Source organism: Triplophysa dalaica, chromosome 9, assembly GCF_015846415.1.
Source record: "Triplophysa dalaica isolate WHDGS20190420 chromosome 9, ASM1584641v1, whole genome shotgun sequence".
Lineage (NCBI taxonomy): Eukaryota > Metazoa > Chordata > Actinopteri > Cypriniformes > Nemacheilidae > Triplophysa > Triplophysa dalaica.
Window position 1 is genome coordinate 19,782,955 of NC_079550.1, and position 20,057 is coordinate 19,803,011.

The window sequence follows — 20,057 nt, forward strand, 5'->3', positions numbered from 1 at the left end:
AAATTGTAACAATACTTTATTAATAAGACAAATTTGATTATAATATCCATACATACATAACACAATAGAAACCAAGCTATCCTCCCCTAACTAAAATAACCGACTTTGAATAATCATCTGTTAACATTCAACACGTTTAATTCTGCTCAGTAGTAATGTTTTACAGCTTCACTCAGAAGTAACATAGTTTATTGGTGATATTACAATACAGTCTATAAGAAACACTTGTAGCAGTTTTTTTAATGCACAAAACATTACACTCATCACACCAAGCCTATAGCACCAAACAATCAACAGCATCTGATATATCATTCACAAAAATGTGATATTATGTTATTTTAATGAAACCCCATTCTGAAAAATGTAAGAAATTTTGAGTAGTTAACAAGCCATATAATGCTATCACATTTCTGTCAGATATATAGATAGATGTTTATGTTTTTATGTCTGAATATACGGTCCGTTCTTCCTCAGAACTAGTGCTAGAACAGCTCGAACTCTTCTTCCTAGGTTCTTTGACACCTGGTTTTACAGCAGAAGTTACAGTTGTGTACTTGACTTCATCTTCCTCACTGGTATCAGACTCCCAGCCTGTGTATGTGAGTGGAAGTTTTCGAGCACATGCAGAAGAAACGTTCTCATAATCGTTAATCTCCGACTCGGAGGTATTCTGAAAGGATCAAACAGGCTCAAAATGTAGCATTTAGATTACAGCGTGTTATGTTATTTACAGTTTACTGCTAGAGTGATACGTTTAAAGAAAGATTTGTGGGAATCAAATGTTAATGAATACCATGAATGCAATGAGTGTTGAATTTGGACACAGAGATGATTTTGATAAATGGTACAGCATTACCTGTGACTTTTTTTTCTTGAACACTCTGCTGTAGATCGCTGAGCTAGAATCATCAGATGCTCTAAAAACAACAATGTGAAATGAAAATGGTCAAAAGCTGCCAAAAATATGTCTACACTGTAAAAAAATCCGTCTTGCAAAATGCTCTCCCTACATAGATAAATAAGTAACATAAATATAGAAATGATAGTCAATTTATTTTGAGTAAAATTATTGATTTGCATATACTAAAACAAAATTAGCCTATACATTCGTCACTTTCCTTGACGAATGTATGTATAATTTATTATAAAGAGTTATTAAAGAGTAAAATGCATTTTAATTCTCCATAATGTGTTTTGTGTATGCAGTTGTAAAGAATTATAACCAATTTAAAATGTGTTGTGTAACAATGAATTGCTTGGTGTTATAATGTATTTACTGTAATAACAATTATTTATAAGACATTACAATGCATTAAAAAGTGCATTACAAAGCTTTAGAACTACTTTTATATTGCATTATACATACATGCTTCAAGGAAAGTGTTACCCATGTTTCTAATAAAGATTATTTTCGTGACTGGACTGGACTCTAGATTTTGTTCATAATTCTTCAGAAAGTTTGCCTAACTTTATAAACAGTGTATTCTGAACAAACAATATTGCAAGAGTTTGAAAGTTCCCAAGATACATTGCAGCATATTCAATTCAGTTGTCTCTTGTTTGTTTTTCTTTTAAAGATTAGTGTTTTAGTTCTTGCTGGCTGTTGTTATCTGTTGTGTTTAGAGTTACTTATACATTTGTTTATTTTTAGATAACCATCTATATTTCTCTATTAATGTTCAGCCAACAAAAAAATATGTTGTTCTCAGTGTTGGGTAAGTGACTCTGAAAAAGTAATTAATTACTAGTTACTCATTACATATTCAATAGTGTAATTAGATTACTGTCCAAATTACTCTGTCCAAAAAGTATTTAGTTACTCATTACTTATTACATTCTATATCCTACATCGACCTTGATTAGTTAAGTGATTCAAGGATATACATGAAACTGCTTATTTAATTCATTCAAATAAATAATATTATTAACCAAAGTATTACAAATGTGAGAATCATACATTAAAGCAAATTTTAAAGTAAGACTTTGAATTTTGATGTCAATTACACTATTGCACACGCATATATTTCACAAAGTATTTAGTTTAATTACATCAAAAGTAACTGTAATTAAATTACAGAAAACATATGAGTAATCCCTTACTTTACTTTTTCAAGGGAAAAGTAATTAAATTACAGTAACTAATTACTTAGTAACTAGTTACACCCAACACTGGTTGTTCTGTTGTTCATTGGGTGAACTTGACTATGTTGTGACAACTAATGACTAAAACATATATATATATTTTTTTAAATTGGGTGAACTTCAGCCTCTGTTTTTTTAATTCTCAAAAACATACTTATGATAGGTTGCCTTATTATTTTAAGCTGACTCAAATATCTTTTTACAGGGTATGTAAATCTCAAGAAAAAGGATAAAATAGATTACATGTTTGAGCATCAATGTTGTATGAAGTCATAGAAGAATGACAAACATGAAACATGTTACTCAACTTAATGTTGTTCTATGACCTTCTTATTCCGTGTGATTTTATCTTGAATTTTCTTGATTTATTATTTAAAGTGATTTTTGTCATCTTTAGTTGTTTAGATTCTTAGTATATGATTGGATTATGTCAAACATTTTCTGTTATGCTCTGGTGTTCTATTAAGTGTTCAAATCATGGAAATTTCAAATCTTGTTTATAATTAGATATAAATATTTGGCTTAAATCTGTTTTACCTTTTTGCGAGCTCCTGTTGTCGCTTGAAATCCAAAGTGACGTAGTTTATTGAGCCATTGTCTTCACGTTCCTGTGGTTTGGAGCATCCCAGTTAAAAAAATAATCTGAAGATCTTGCTAGCATATAGCCTTCACACTTTTTTTATTAAAATCACACTTACCTGTTTCATTTGTGGCAATGTAATCTCAGAATACACTTGTTGGGTATTTGACACTGGCCTTAAAGGACAAAGATCTTTTTTAAGTTAAAAGATTCACATATTGATCCCTCAAGCATCATGTCAGCAGATAATACCTCGCACTAGAGACCTGTGCCCTCGCAGGACCTGGAGAATGGAGTGTTGTATAGAAGTCATCGGTTCTTCCACGGCTTGGATCAGCAGCTTCTGCCATCGCCAGATTCTCTCGACTATTGTTTTGAGATTCCTGAGTGCATTTCAAACAAAACAGCTATTTTAATGGGATTTGATTTATTAGACACAAAAATACTTTATTGTCTTCCCTGCTTTTTATATACAGTATTAGTCAGTTCAACTTGTATAGCAATGCAAGCAAGTCTGTAAGTGTGAAAAAACGTGACAGGAATATTTGGGGAAAAGCAGGTGATTATCTACTCTGATTTGTTGATGTATTCTTGCCTTGATGAATTTCCTGCAAAATAAAACAGCAATCATTAGAAAAAGACCAACTATAGCTATATCCTAAAAGCAGCAATAGGCGTGCCAAGTGATATTAAATTAACAGATGATACAGGTTAGCTATTATGGTACTGGACCAGGTTGCATAAAGCACCTTGAGTTTTTCCCTTAAATGGGACACCTAAGGGGTGATTTCCCTTTACCAAAGACAATAGGACAATAACTTAAGTAATTTATTTTTAAATGCCACACTTAAGGGAAAATTACACTTAAGGTGCTTTATCCAACCGGGTTCATATCACTAAATATATAACATTAGCAACCCACATAATTTCAAACTTTTAAGGAATGTACCTGCGTAAGAAAAAGATGGCCAGAGCGATGAGAATCAACAGTAGAATGATGGGAAAAATAGCCCGATAGAACACTGAAAGACTGTCAACTGTACATTAAGAGGAATTGAGAATGAGATGGGGAAACACAAATGGATATACAGTATCTGTATTTACAATTTAAACTAAAAAGTGAAGAATATTGATCAGAATGTATTTGTGTGTAAAATAATTACAGAACTAAAGTCTACACTTACGTTTCACCTTGACATCAATTGGTTGAGATTCTGCTTTTCCAACGATATTCTTAACAATGCAGACGTATTCACCAGAGTCAGAGGTCTGCAGGGAATGTAAGTGAAGTATCTGTGATTTCCCCTCTGTCCCTAATGGTCCATTGGTGATTTTCTTCCACTCATATGAGGATGGTGGTTTAGATTGAGTGTTACATGCAAGAGTCAACTTGTGTCCTGTTATCTGCTCCCCTTCAGATCTTACACGGGCATTCTTAGGTGCATCTGCAAGCGCATGCCAAATGACATGGAAACATGAAATTTCCTTTGTGTCCTACATTTATCAAGTATAATTATGCATGTTCAAAGGTTTAGGCTCACTTGGGTGATCTTAAAATCGAATCTTAAAAACCTTTGGATCTGAAGTCTGAATGAGGTACAGTATGTGGAGAAATATATATTCGTGCCAACATATTAATTTCTCTTATTACAAAACAAACATAAACCTTTTTTTTATTAATTTAAAAAAGCCAGTAGGAGTCCAGAATAATTAGGAGCTAATACTGTTTAGACACCATGGCAGGGTGAGATCCAAAGAGTGGTGTACGTATTGGGTAATTTTTAACAAATTTTTAGGGAAAGGTTGATCCTTTAAAATACAACATACAGCCGTGGAAAAAAATTAACGCAAATTTGGAGTGGTCATATAATTTTTCTGCGGCTGTATTATTCCATTAAAGGGATAGTCAAAAATTCTGTCATCATTTATTCACCTTCTCTTCATTTTACACCTGTATGACTTTCCTTCATCTGCAGAACACACAAGAAGGAGTTTTGAAGAATTTTGGTAAACGAAACCTGTCGGTCACCATTGACCTTGGTTGGTTTTGTGCCCCATACAATGGAAGTCAATAGGGACAAATGGTTTTTCTTCACTGACATTCTTCAAAATATCGTCTTTTATTTTCAGTAGAAGAAAGAAAGTCAAACAGGTTTGAAATGACATGGGGATGAGTAAATGGTGACAGCATTTGTGTGAACTATACCGTTTAATTATTGTTGAAATTAAATAAATATAAATAAAATGCTATCAAATTAATACATGTTCCCCCAAAACTATAAATATTTTGTCAGTCATAACAAATACAACTCAATTGATGAATACTCACACAACAGCTCTTCTTCAATGTGATTTGTTCCTTCTGAATTGTCTGCTGTACACTTATACACGCCTGCATCCGACTCACTTACATTCAGGTATATTGTAACCTTGTTATCAGATTTACTGATGTTGTTTTTATTCTCCGGCATGCTTTTGAAGTCAGAGGGTCCTGTTACTATAAGATTTGATGCGGGAGAGCTTTCAACTGTACAGATAATAGAGACTACTCCATATTCTCCTTCACTTTTCATGGTCAACATAGGTTTGGAAGGGGCATCTACAGAGTTTGAGAAGATTGGACGTATATAAATAGGTTGTTTGCAAAATCCTTGTATGTTAAATAGATGTATTGTGTTCTTTTAGCAATAAATTACGATCTCACAACAAGCAAAAATGTATAAGATATGTCGTTTCTTAAACCATAACACATTGTTCAATGTTTAGGAGGCTGCAGAATTTGCTGTAGTTTGAAGGAATACTGATCAGACAGTATTGTGATCCATATAATTATACTGTACGTCTGGATATATCTAAATAAATACTTACAAAGAACAGCAACGTTTATGGATGTTTCACTTGTACCAATATCATTGGTAACCGCACATGTGTATGTCCCTGCATGTTGAATGGTCACTGTGTCAATGGTTAAGACTCCAGTTGTGTTTGAGAATGAAAGAGGTAGTGATTCAGGTGTTGATGTGTGTTTCCAGCTGTATGAGTTTGGTGGAGGGTTTGCATCAGCTGAGCAAATAAAGGTTACTTTGGAGCCATTTTTTACAGAAGTTCCGCCATCAATCTTAATCTGATGTGGTGAATCTATAAATAATAAAATGAAAAAAACTTTTGCTGGCATCATTGTCTAAAAACTATTTTTCAATATAAAAATATATTTAGATATTAGCACAATGCGTCTCATTAAGTTTCATACAAAATACAATTACAACTGTAATTTTATGAATTACGTTGACAAAAGCCTGTCATGTTCTCTCTAAACCTTTAAATGTATTCATTCATCAGATGATGTCCAAAGTGATAAATGAGCAACATAACACAAGCGATTCATAAATGAGCATTATAAATTTGTTAGCTGATATTTCATTACTACGCTTGTAATCAATTGTTACCCTAATGGTAACATGATGGAGGTTCTCTGTAAAATAAATCAATAAAAAATAACACCATACTTACACTTTACATATATCTGGAGTCTGTTAGATTGTGCAGTTTTTATTCCGTTGTTGGCCTTGCAGTGGTAAGAGCCTTTATTTTCTGGTGTAATTTCACTGATAAATAATAACTGACTGGTTTGTTGGTGTAAGAGGGAATCATTCAAGTACCAGTTAAACTGATGGACTGTTGGGTTACTGCCCCCTACTGAACAATTCAGTTTCAGCTCATCTCCTTCTTTGAGATTACTGATGCTGACAGCAGGAGTCACTCTGACATCTTTTGGACCATCTGGAAAATGTACAGTAGTGTACAGACACGAAATCAGAGATGTTATTAGATGAATATTTTTTTCATTATTTCCCTTATTTATAAATGACAGCGATAATGAACATTGAAACCATTATTAGGGTACAAACATGTTTAGGAATAAAAGGCCTTTAAGTAAAATTACTTGGGGAAGAAAGCTCTAAAGACAAACTTGCATTTAACATTGATGGGAATTATATTCGATTTAACTTTCCCATGCTTGTTTTCAGCTTCACAAAAGTATTCTCCGCTGTTTTCTGGTTTAACATCATATAGTATCCACACAGCCTGTTGTGTTTGCTTTGTCCCATTTTTGAACCATGACATGTTGACATTAGGGTGTCCTCTAGAGGTACAATAGAGAGTGACAGAATCTCCTTCCTTGACATCCACACTGCTCAGTGTTGCTTTTGTCTCCTTTGGTTTATCTAGAAAAAAAGCAGAAATAAAGTTGAACTTTATTATTTTGAAAATCTGATGACTGTAGCATATACAACATAATTAATGTCATGCAATCACACTATACTGTATCAGATAAACACAGGATCTGAGTCTATCATACACACTCACATTCTACAGACAGAGTGATATTTTTGAAGAGACAGCTGTCTTGACTCTTTGATGAACGGCAAGACAATATCATGTTATCATCCTGCCATGTTGCATTGAAGTTCAGTTTGGTGATTTTTTTCTCTTGTGAGATGTAATTTATTGACGATGTCAATCTTTCTGGTGTTTGTCCTGGTTTTAGGAGAAACCACTCAGGATAAGATGGGCATGAATCAGATGTTGAACAGTGAAAACTAAATTCATCGTTTTCTTTGACTGAATTCTTCATCTCTGATGGTTCAATGTCCAGTTTGCAAGGATTGTCTGAAATGAGGAGAAAAATATATTGCAAGATGGATGTCTACAACTGTTATTTTAAAGAACCTTGAAGTCAGATTTGTTTTGGAAACCACACAGTATTGCTGTATTAAGGTCACACTCTGCATTGATCCTGAAGTGATGTTGAAATCCTACATAGTTCTACACAATCTGTACAACATATGTACAAAACACAGAAAACACAGTCCATCCAGTATCATTCAGCTTTATGATGCGGTTTTTAATGTATGAAAAAAGCTCCCTAAATACTTAACTTAACAAATGTGGATGTTTGTTATTTAGAAAAACATTTAATATATCGCCATCAAATAAAACAGTTCTCACCTGTGACTGTGAGTTTCATAGCTGTGCTCAAGAACTTTGTGGATGCGTCTGAACGAATGAACCTAAAGCTGTAGTTTCCATTGTCTGTCTTTTGTAGATCATTGATTTTTAAATCACATTTACTCCGATCGTCTGTGTCTTTACCTGTAATATATTCCACTCTACTGGAGTAACCTGGTGACTGAGGACGATCATCTATGTTACTGTATAAGATTGTCCCAGTATATAATGTTTTATCATAAATTGGATCTTTAAACCACAGAAGTTTATCGTTTATCTTCCATGTTTGTAGGTACAAGAGATAGTGACACATGACCCTTCTGCTTTTGTTTTTTCTGTTTCTCTGATTTTTATTAATTCTTCAGTTGAACCAGTGGAGGAACTGAACACAAGAGCTGCAGGAAAACAAAATAACTGACATTTTAAACTAAGACAAAGAGTTATATGTTCAGTATTTAATCCACATAATACGCACCAATCAAAAAGAAAGCAGTTGATTCAGGAAACATCATCTGTCTGTAAAGTTTATTCAACATCTATAAAATAAAACACATGTTCATTATTCATTTATAGCATCAGTGTTTTATCTCGAGAGGTTTGATGCTTGTTGTTACATGTGTGGATGAATGAACGTGTATTTTGAAGATCACAAGCATGAACGTCTTAATTTGTTTATTTCTACTTTTTTATTGATCCACCTTGTGATGTCTTATAGAGCAGCTGTTTGACAGTAATGTCTTTTTATTATTAATCATCAACTTTTTAATGAGCAATTACATTTTTTGGGTTTGAATCTTTGCTATTATTACAGTACATCTGTTGTGACCCATTTTTCACCATAGCACCACATAAATAAAACAGGCCTCGCACATTCACCCTTAAAACGTCCTTTTGTGTTTGTAGAAATACACTTTAATACACAAGATTTACAGACAAACAGAATATGAATCACCAGATCAATCATCCTCACAACTATGAAAAATCTGATAAACTGCCAAATAAAATTTAGTTTTACCTTCAAAATGAATCCTTTGTTCTCAATGCGGAACTCGGCAAATAAAATGACTTATAAATGTCAGCAAGAAACAAAAGGGGAATTTCTGATCCCCCTGTGTATATCTAATGCGTTACCTTTGCATACTTCAACATTCAGACATAAAAGAAATAGGCAGAAATGACAGATTCAGGGCTAAGTTCTGTTATTTGAGCGTGAAGTTGACTTCCTGTGTTAGTGGTTACTTCTGTGTCTAAACTATTCAGAAAATAGAAACTCATCTGATGTGTCTTTCATGTTGTTTTGCAGTGCGTATATGCTCTACAGTGCGTTTCAAATCAAGAAAAAAATCTATTATAAAACTGCTGCTGAGAATAACTTTATTCAGAATATGTTTGGGCCCATCTGTGAAAGTTTAATTAGGCATTTTGTTATTAAGATGCACTTAGACACAAAAAAAAAGCTTTAAACTTCACAATGTGGTGAATTGGATAGGTGCAGAAATTCTATTATTAATTGAGTTCCTTCTAAAGATCAGTTTATCACAACACTTTGAGGGTGTTTTGTGCTTTTCCTTTCAACATGCCCACTAACTCACCAACACATAAGCAGAAATGCCTTCAACTGTCCGTCAGATATTCTCACTTTGGTTAAACAGCGGTTTCTTTGTAAACGGTCACAAAACGATAGGCAGTAGAACCCAGATGCAGGCAGCAGTTGTTTAACAAATACTTTTATTTAGACACGAATAAAACACCAAACAAAAACGCACAAGGGGGTAAAACAACACTCGATAGAAATAGGAACAGGATAAAACGAGACTAGGCTGATAGCAAGGGACTATCATAAACAAAACTAAACTAAGCTAAACTGAAACTTACTAAACTTGACAACATCATGGACGATAGCAACAGGAAACCAAATATAATCCTTACCCGGAAAGGTAATCCAAACAGGAGGGTACAGGAACACGATCAGGTAAAACAACAGGATAGATAAAATGCTAACTAGCATAAGAGCCTGACAAGCACAAAGGTACATGTAACTAAAATGCACAGAAAGACCGATGTACGAGAAGGTACAAGGTATGCATACACACACTGGAAACATGTACAATGACCAAAGACAGGAAAAAAAAACATGAGGACTCAAAGGGGTCAAAATTAACCAGGACAGGTGCAGGGTATGAACACACACGATGAGACTCAGAGAGAGAGCAGGTGACCAAAGAGGCCCAAAAACCTCTCTCTCAACAGGAAACAAGGGATCATGTCCTGGTTCTGCCCCGAGACCAAGAAATATATGACAAAATGAAGCAGAACCACGACATAAGCACACACACATTTACTGTAACGTATGTGTAAAGTTTATGGTTGACCTTATTTGACATGAGCATGAAGATTTCATTGGCAAAAACAGATAACTCAGTTTTATTCATTTGCACAAATCATGTTTTATTATAGTGCATTCTGTTTTTGAACTATACTGTAAATGTCGTTGGATTAAACCGTGTACAATTCAAATAAAATGTTGTTTAAAAAAACACATACTGTATAAATTCAAGATTTTCTGCAGAACAAAATTTATGAGATGAATAGTTTTACTCTTGTAGGATCATGTGTATCGCATCACATCAATAGTGAAATCGCCATCATTGACATAAAAAATCAAAGAGAGTAAGTTCTTACATTTTTTATTTAAATTTCTTAAGCAGTTTATTAATGATGGTAAAAGCAGTTCTGGAAGAAAAGTTGGCCTTACTTAATGCAGACAAACAATTATAAATACAAGCTATGATGTAACACTTATGCATTTGACAGACATTTATACTCAAAGCAACAGGACATTATACTTATACTTTCATGTGTGTGTATTCACTGTAATGAAACACATAACCTTGTTACGAATAATAGAAACCTTACATGATGCTCTAGTTATGTCGTGACAACGGAAGTTCAAACAATTTATGTGATTCATGGAGCCTTCAGATAGTTCCAGGAAGTTATATTTTCTCTTTTAATGCTTCAATTCTTATTTTTTTTATTAATTAAATGTCTTACTTCTTTAAATGTTGTTTTACTAACTTTGAGAGAACTCTTTCTCAATGGCTCTGAACAATATCAACTTGAAGTAGTCACTAGTCATACGTCCACTTTATTGTAAATAGCCTAAATCACCGCTATTAACCAATGACCATTCAGAAGTGGAACTTTTCATTTTATAATAAACTAAAATCAATCTAGTTGGTGTCTACTGGATTAAAGTTAAAGTCTGTATGTTTTTGTATTAAACATAAGGGAGTTTGTCATTTTCAGTGTAATTAGTTAATCATTTTTGAAGTCTTACTATTTGGACCTAAAAAACACCAAACTTATAAAGATAGTCATACGTATGTATTGGCGCTAATCTGACTCCATTTATTGGCGACGGCCAACTTTCAACAATCCAATCAGTACTTGATGAATGAAATCAAGTCACATCCTACATTTGTTCTCATTTCAGAAGTTGTTTCATTCGAATATACGTCACGATACGGAAGAAAAGACAATCGCTACTTCCGCTTCATGCCGACTTTAAATTGAGTAGTCCTTGGGTTTTTTTGGAAGTCAACAGACTGAGGTGGATAAATGCAAAACTGGAGTGGTCCCTCAATTGGTTCTGCAGCTGTACAGAAAATAATATATCATATTGTCAAAATCAAGAAAATCAGCCTCAATGAAACCATCATACTTACAGTTTACAGATATCTGGAGTCTGCTGTTTTTATTCCGTTGTTGGCCTTGCAGTGGTAAGAGCCTTTATCTTCTGGTCTAATTTCACTGATAAATAAACTCTGGTTCTTTTCCTGGTTTTAGGAGAAACCACTCAGGATAAGATGGGCATGAATCAGATGTTGAACAGTGAACACTAAATTCATCCTTTTGTTTGACTAAATTCTTCATCTCTGATGGTTCAATGTTCAGTTTGCAAGGATTGTCTGAAATGAGGAGAAAAATATATTGCAAGATGCATGTCTGCAACTGTTATTAAAAACAACCTGGAAGTCAGATTTGTTTTGGAAACCATATGAAGTATGGTCTGAATTAAGGTCGTACTCTGCATTGGTCCTGAAGTGATGTTGAAATCTTACATAGTTCTACACAATCTGTACAACATATGTACTAAACACAGAAAACACAGTCCATCCAGTATCATTCAGCTTTATGATGCGGTTTTTAATGTATGAAAAAAGCTGCATAAAGATTTAATTTAACAAATGTGGATTTTGTTATTCAGAAAAACATTTAATATATCTCCATCAAATAAACCAGTTCTCACCTGTGACTGTGAGTTTCATAGCTGTGCTCAAGAACTTTGTGTATACGTCTGAACGAATGAGTCTAAAGTTGTAGTTTCCACTGTCTCTGTCTTTTGTAGATCATTGATTTTTAAATCACATTTCTCCAATAGTCTGTGTCTTTACCTGTAATATATTCCACTCTACTGGAGTAACCTGGTGACTGAGGACGATCAGCTGTGTTACTGTATAAGATTGTCCCAGTATATAATATTTTATCATATATTGGATCTTTAAACCACAGAAGTTTATCGTTATTTCCATGTTTGTAGGTACACGGGATGGTGACACATGACCCTTCTGCTTTAGTTTCTTCTGTTTCTCTGATTTTTATTAATTCTTCAGTTGAACCAGTGGAGGAACTGAACACAAGAGCTGCAGGAAAACAAAATAACTGACATTTTAAACTAAGTTAAAGACTTATATGTTCAGTATTTAATCCACATAATACGCACCAATCAAAAAGAAAGCAGTTGATTCAGGAAACATCATCTGTCTGTAAAGTTTATTCAACATCTATAGAATAAAACACATGTTCATTATTCATTTACAGCATCAGTGTTTTATCTCGAGAGGTTTGATGCTTGTTGTTGCATGTGTGGATGAATGAACGTGTATTTTGAAGATCACAAGCGCGAACGTCTTAATTTGTTTATTTCTACTTTTTATTGATCCACCTTGTGATGTCTTATAGAGCAGCTGTTTGACAATAATGTCTTTTTATTATTAATCATCAACTTTTTAATAAGCAAACACATTTTTTGGTTTTAATCTTTGCTATTATTACAGTACATCTGTTGTGACCCATTTTTCACCATAGCACCACATAAATAAAACAGGCCTCCCACATTCACCCTTAAAACGTCCTTTTGTGTTTGTAGAAATACACTTTAAACACAAGATTTACAGACAAACAGAATATGAATCACCAGATCCATCATCCTCACTTCACAACTATGAAAAGATCTGATAAAAAGCAAAAATATTTTTTTTGTTTTACCTTCAAAATGAATCCTTTGTACTCGCAGAACTTGGCAAAGTAAAATGACTTATAAATGACAGCAAGAAACAAAGGGGAATTCTGCTCCCCTGTTTATATCTAATGCGTTACCTTTGCATACTTCAACATTCAGACATAAAAGAAATAGGCAGAAATGACAGATTCTGAGATACGTTCTGTTATTTGAGCGTGAAGTTGACTTCCTGTGTCAGTTGTTACTTCTGTGTCTAAACTATTAAAATATTTAAACTCATCTGATGTGTCTTTCATGTTGTTTTGCAGTGCGTATATGCTGTACAGTGCGTTTCAAATCAAGAAGAAATATTGTCTATTATAAAACCTGCTGCTGAGAATAACTTTATTCAGAATATGTTTGAGCCCATCTGTGAAATTGTTTAATTCAGCATCTCTTTACTGAGATTAAGTTTTTAAGATGCACTTAGACATGAAAAAAAAAGCTTTAAACTTCACAATGTAGTGAATTTAACAGGTGCAGAAATTCTATTTATAATTGTGTTTCTTCAAAAGATCAATTTATCACAACACTTTGAGGGTGTTTTGTGCTTTCACTTTCAACATGCCCTTTAATTTACCAACACATAAGCAGAAATGCCTTCAACTGTCTGTCAGATGTTCTCAGTTTGGTTAAACAGCGGTGCCTTTGTAAAGACGCACCCATTTACTGTTACTTATGTGTAAAGTTGATAGTTGACCTTATTTGACATGAGCATGAAGAGTTAATTTGCAAAAACAGATAACTCAGTTTATTAATTTGCACAAATCATGTATTTTTTATAGTGCCTTCTGTTTTTGAACTATACTCTACATGTCATTGGATTAAACCGTGTACAATTCAAATAAAATGTTGTTTAAAAAAGTATCAAATAAAAAGTCTAACTCGCGTCACGTCAATGCTGAAATCGCCATCATTGACAGATAGAAAAATATAAATGATCTAAATGACGCATTTGTTTTGTTGTTGTAAAAATTTACTAATGTAATGTGTATTTTTCAATTGTTAAAGTGTTTCTGAAAATGTGATTCATCTTTAGAACTTGTTAAACACGTAGGTTATGCAGCAATTGTGACAGATATAATTTATATTTTTATTATTCTTATTTTATCTGGCATGGTGTTGCATAGTTATTTAAGGCCTGAGTTTAATTGACCAAAGAAAAACGACTAAACTAAACCAGGCTACTGAGAAGTTTAAAACCCAAGACTTCAAGATTAAGCGCAGTACTGGTCAACACCATTCTACCTGATTCTGACAGTGGCGCACACTTTGCACTCGCTAATAAAATGCATGAGATGAAGTACGCACATGATGTTAAACCATTTTCAACATCCATGAAATCAAAAGAGTAATTTGTGCTAGTTCTTACTGTGGTGAGGAAGGCAGGACAGGAGCCATATCACTCACACCAACGGCCCCGCCTCACAGCTCCCGTCCCGCCTTCCTCACCACACTAACATTTTTAAAGAAATACAAATCTGACACTTTAAATTTCTTAAGCAGTTTATTAATGATAGAAGAAGCAGTTCTGGAAGACAAGTTGGCCTTACTTAATGCAGAAAAACAATTATAAATACCAGCTATGATGTAACACTTATGCATTTGAGAGAAATTTTTACTCAAAGCAACAGGACATTACACTTATACATTCATGTGTGTGTATTCACTGTAATGAAACACATAACCTTGTCACCAATAATAGAAACCTTACAAGATGCTCTAGATATGTCGTGACAACGGAAGTTCAAAAAATGCGTGTGACATGATTCATGGAGCCTTCAGATAGTTCCAGGAAGTTATATTTTCTCCGCACATGATAAAATTCTTTCATTTTTTATTCATTGAATGACTTACATCTTTTAATGTTGTTTTACTAACTTTGAGACAACTCTTTCTCAATGGCTCTGAACAATATCAACTTGAAGTAGTCACTAGTCATACGTCCACTTTATTGTAAATAGCCTAAATCACCGCTATTAACCAATGACCATTCAGAAGTGGAACTTTTCATTTTATAATAAACTAAAATCAATCTAGTTGGTGTCTACTGGATTAAAGTTAAAGTCTGTATGTTTTTGTATTAAACATAAGGGAGTTTGTCATTTTTAGCATATATATAATTAGTTAATCATTTTTGAAGTCTTACTATTTGGACCTGTAAAAACACCAAACTTATAAAGATAGTCATTCGTATGTATTGGCGCTAATCTGACTCCATTTTGTAAGCGACGACCAACTTTCAACAATCCAATCAGTACTCGATGAATGAAATCAAGTCCCGTCCTACATTTGTTCTCATTTCAGAAGTTGTTTCACTCGAATATACGTCACGATACGGAAGAAAAGACAATCGCTACATCCGTTTCATGCCGACTTTAAATTTGTTAGTCCTTGGTTTTTTTTGGGAAGTCAACAGACTGAGGTGGATAAATGCAAAACTGGAGTGGTCCCTCAATTGGTTCTGCAGCTGTACAGAAAATAATATATCATATTGTCAAATGTCAAAATCAAGCAAATCAGCCTCAATGAAACCATCATACTTACACTTTACATATATCTGGAGTCTGTTAGATTGTGCTGTTTTTATTCCATTGGAGACTTCGCAGTGGTAAGAGCCTTTATCTTCTGGTCTAATTTCACTGATAAATAATATCTGACTGGTTTGTTGGTGTAAGAGAGAATCATTCAAGTACCAGTTAAACTGATGGACTGTTGGGTTACTGCCCCCTACTGAACACTTCAGTTTCAGCTCATCTCCTTCTCTGAGATTACTGATGCTGACAACAGGAGTCACTATGACATCTTTTGGACCATCTGAAAATGTACAGTAGTGTGCAGACACAAAATCAGAGATGTTATTAGATGTTTTTTTTTTCATTATTTCCCTTATTTATAAATGACAGCGATAAGTAACATTGACAACATTATTAGGGTAACAAAAATGTTTAGGCATGAAAGGCCTTAAAATGACTTTTTAAGTAAAATTACATGAAAAGAAGCTCTAAAGACAAACTTGCATTTTACGTTGATGGAAATTCTATTCGATTTAACTTTCCCATGCTTGTTTTCAGCTTCACAAAAGTATTCTCCGCTGTTTTCTGGTTTAACATCATATAGTATCCACACAGCCTGTTGTGTTTGCTTTGTCCTATTTTTGAACCATGACATGTTGACATTAGGGCGTCCTCTAGAGGTACAAGAGAGAGTGACAGAATCTCCTTCCTTGATATTCACATGGCTTACTGTTGCTTCTGCCGTCTTTGGTTCATCTAGAAGAAAATATCAGATATTAGTTGCAAACTATTTTATAAGAGAGATTTTTCAAAATCTGATGACTGTAGCATATACAACATTATTCATGTCATGAAATCACACTATACTGTATAAGATAAACACAGGATTTATAAGTCGGTAACACTTTATAATAACTGCACGCTATGAATCATTAGTTAAGCATCAGTACATAGTTAATTAATCATTTATGAAGCATTGGCCCCACATTAATAGAGATTAGTAAGCAGTCTATAAATACAGCTATAAATGCTTTGTACTTGATTTATAAGCATGTATATAATATGCTTATTAATAAAATGTTCATACTTTATTAAGGATGAATTCATCATTTCTAAATTAAGGATTACATTACTTACAAACCAGTTAGTTAGGAGTTGTCAGTGGTTCATGAGATCATTTAGAAAGTGTAAGTAAATGATTAATTAACTCTTTGAATGCACATTTATACATCTTATTATTCTGACATGTAGTAACAGTTACTTAATTTGTTAATAAATGATTTTTACCACACTTTCCTGCTGTAATTCATGATTAATTAAGGTAGTTATAAAACATTTACTAGTTGTCAGTTAACTATTTTTGTGAGCTCATCTAAAGTGAGGACTATGTAGGCCTTGTAAAGCATTTACAAATGAGAGTTAAAGGCTCAGTTATCTTCTAAACAGAAATAGGAAAAACACAACACAGAACAGAACATAGAAATATTTATTTCAAGATGCAAAAGAAATTAAACTGTACAACTGTTCATATTGGTTAGCACGTTCGCCTCACACCTCCAGGGTTGGGGGTTCGATTCCCGCTTCCGACTTGTGTGTGTGGAGTTTGCATGTTCTCCCCGTGCCTCGGGGGTTTCCTCCGGGTACTCCAGTTTCCTCCCCTGCTCCAAAGACATGCATGGTAGGTTGATTGGCATCTCTGGAAAAAATTGTCCGTAGAGTGTGAGTGCGTGAGTGAATGAGTGAGTGTGTGTGCCCTGCGATGGGTTGGCACTCCATCCAGGGTGTATCCTGCCTTGATGCCCGATGACTCCTGAGATAGGCGCAGGCTCCCCGTGACCCGAGGTAGTTCAGATAAGCGGTAGAAAATGGAATGGAATGGAACTGTTCATATTAATGAATATAAAACGATTTAATTTAAAATAAATAATAAACCTCTGCAAAATTAAAATTGTACAACCGAACATATAAATTAACATTAAATGAATTGATATAAAATGAAAAATAAACTTCTGAAAAAAATGTAATTCCTGCACACCTCCAGAAAAAAATATAACTTTGAAGTGACATGCAACTCTCATTTGTAAATGCTTTACAAGGTCTACATAGTCCTCACTTTAGATGGGCTCACAAAAATAGTTATCTAACAACTAGTAAATGTTTAATAACTACCTTAATTAATCATGAATTACAGCAGGAATGTGTGGTAAAAATCATTTATTAACAAATTAAGTAACTGTTACTATTTGTCAGAATAATAAGATGTATAAATGTGCATTCAAAGAGTTTATTAATCATTTACTTACACTTTCTAAATTATCTCATGAACCACTGACAACTCCTAACTAGCTGGTTTGTAAGTAATGTAATCCTTAATTTAGAAATGATGAATTCATCCTTAATAAAGTATGAACATTTTATTATTAAGCATATTATATACAGGCTTATAAATCAAGAACAAAGCATTTATAGCTGTATTTATAAACTGCTTACAAATGTCTATTAATGTGGGGCCAATGCTTCATAAATGATTAATTAATTATGTACTGATGCTTAACTAATGATTCATAGATTGCAGTTATTATAAAGTGTTACCTATAAGTCTATCATACACACTCACATTCTACAGACAGAGTGATATTTCTGAAGAGACAGCTGTCTTGAGTCTCTGCTGAACGGCAAGACAACATCATGTTATCATCCTGCCATGATGCATTGAACTTCAATTTGGTGTTTTTTTTGCCCTCATTTTTCTCTTGTGTGATTTTATATCTTGCTGATGTCACTCTTTCTGGTTCTTGTCCTGGTTTTAGGAGAAACCACTCAGGATAAGATGGGCATGAATCAGATGTTGAACAGTGAACACTAAATTCATCGTTTTCTTTGACTGAATTCTTCATCTCTGATGGTTCAATGTTCAGTTTGCAAGGGTTGTCTGAAATGAGGAGAAAAATATATTGCAAGATGGATGTCTGCAACTGTTATTAAAAACAACCTGAAAGTCAGATTTGTTTTGGAAAACAAACAGTATTGGTGTATTAAGGTCGTAATCTGCATTGATCAGGAAGTGTTGTTGAAATCGTACGTAGTTCTTAACAATCTGTACAACATATGTACAAAACACATTCCGTCCAGTATCATTCAGCTTTATGATGCTGTATTTAATGTTTTAAATGTATGAAAAAACCTGCATAAAGATGTTTTAGAATTTATTTAAATACTCAATTTAATTTAACAAATGTGGATGTTTGTTATTGAGAAAAACATTTAATATATCGCAATCAAACAGTGCTCACCTGTGACTGTGAGATTCAAAGCTTTGATCATGTACTTGCTGTTATCTGAATAAATGAATCTAAAGGTGTAGATTCCACTGTCTGTCTTTTGTAGATCATTGATTTTTAAATCACATTTACTCCGATCTTTGTCTTTTTCTGCTTTACCAGTAATGTATTCCACTCTACTGGAGTAACCTGGTGACTGAGGATGATCAACTGTGTTACTGTATAAGATAGTCCCAGTAAATAACTTTAGTTCCTTATCATATTCTGGATCTTTATACCACAGAAGTTTAATGTTTTTAGCATTCCCATGTTTGTAGGTACACGGGATGGTGACACATGACCCTTCTGCTTTTGTTTCTTCTGTTTCTCTGATTTTTATTAATTCTTCAGTTGAACCAGTGGAGGAACTGAACACAAGAACTGCAGGAAAACAAAATAACTGACATTTTAAACTAAGACAAAGACTTATATGTTCAGTATTTAATCCACATAATACGCACCAATCAAAAAGAAAGCAGTTGATTCAGGAAACATCATCTGTCTGTAAAGTTTATTCAACATCTATAGAATAAAACACATGTTCATTATTCATTTACAGCATCAGTGTTTTTTTTTTTATTAATCCACCTTGTGATGTCTTGTAGAGCAGATGTTTGACAATAATGTATTTTTATTATTAATCATCAACTTTTTAATGAGCAATTACATCTTTGGTTTTAATCTTTGCTATTATTACAATACATTTGTTCCCATTTTTCACCATAGCACCACATAAATAAAACAGGCCTCGCACATTCACCCTTAAAACGTCCTTTTGTGTTTGTAGAAATACACTTTAATACACAAGATTTACAGACAAACAGAATATGAATCACCAGATCCATCATCCTCACTTCACAACTACGAAAAGATCTGATAAAAAGACAAATGAAAATTTAGTTTTACCTTCAAAATGAATCCTTTGTTCTCAATGCGGAACTCGGCAAAGTTAAAATGTCTTATAAATGTCAGCAAGAAACAAAAGGGGAATTTCTGATCCCCCTGTGTATATCTAATGCGTTACCTTTGCATACTTCAACATTCAGACATAAAAGAAATAGGCAGAAATGACAGATTCAGGGCTAAGTTCTGTTATTTGAGCGTGAAGTTGACTTCCTGTGTCAGTGGTTACTTCTGTGTCTAAA

At 33.7% G+C, this 20,057-nt stretch overlaps 1 protein-coding gene and 1 long non-coding RNA gene across 2 annotated transcripts; both read right to left on the bottom strand.

The window, feature by feature from the left end:
• Positions 1-120: 120 nt before the first annotated feature.
• si:dkey-24p1.1 (uncharacterized protein LOC556718 homolog) lies at positions 121-20,036 on the bottom strand. Its single transcript, XM_056756061.1, has 16 exons — positions 19,819-20,036; positions 19,374-19,434; positions 18,886-19,293; positions 18,210-18,524; positions 16,097-16,348; positions 6,233-6,502; positions 5,591-5,860; positions 5,052-5,321; positions 3,907-4,167; positions 3,672-3,759; positions 3,294-3,330; positions 2,975-3,105; positions 2,841-2,898; positions 2,680-2,750; positions 857-917; positions 121-670 (listed from the first exon to the last, which is right to left on the bottom strand). Exons 2-16 carry the CDS (start codon positions 19,432-19,434, stop codon positions 434-436), a joined length of 2,790 nt encoding a protein of 929 aa, XP_056612039.1. The 5' UTR covers positions 19,819-20,036; the 3' UTR covers positions 121-433.
• On the bottom strand, positions 10,308-13,194 carry LOC130429094 (uncharacterized). The gene is made up of 4 exons (XR_008907536.1): positions 13,064-13,194; positions 12,519-12,579; positions 12,045-12,438; positions 10,308-11,703 (listed from the first exon to the last, which is right to left on the bottom strand). It is a non-coding gene; the product is annotated as an uncharacterized LOC130429094 (long non-coding RNA).
• Positions 20,037-20,057: the final 21 nt, after the last annotated feature.

Coding starts and splice junctions, on each gene's coding strand:
- si:dkey-24p1.1 (XM_056756061.1), bottom strand. CDS start 19,434: ATGTTGAATAAACTTTACAGACAGATGATGTTTCCTGAATCAACTGCT. Junction 6,503..16,096: donor AATTTCCATCAACGTAAAAT/GCAAGTTTGTCT, acceptor TACATTTTCCAG/ATGGTCCAAAAGATGTCAGA. Junction 5,861..6,232: donor ACTCCAGATATATGTAAAGT/GTAAGTATGGTG, acceptor TATTATTTATAG/ATTCACCACATCAGATTAAG.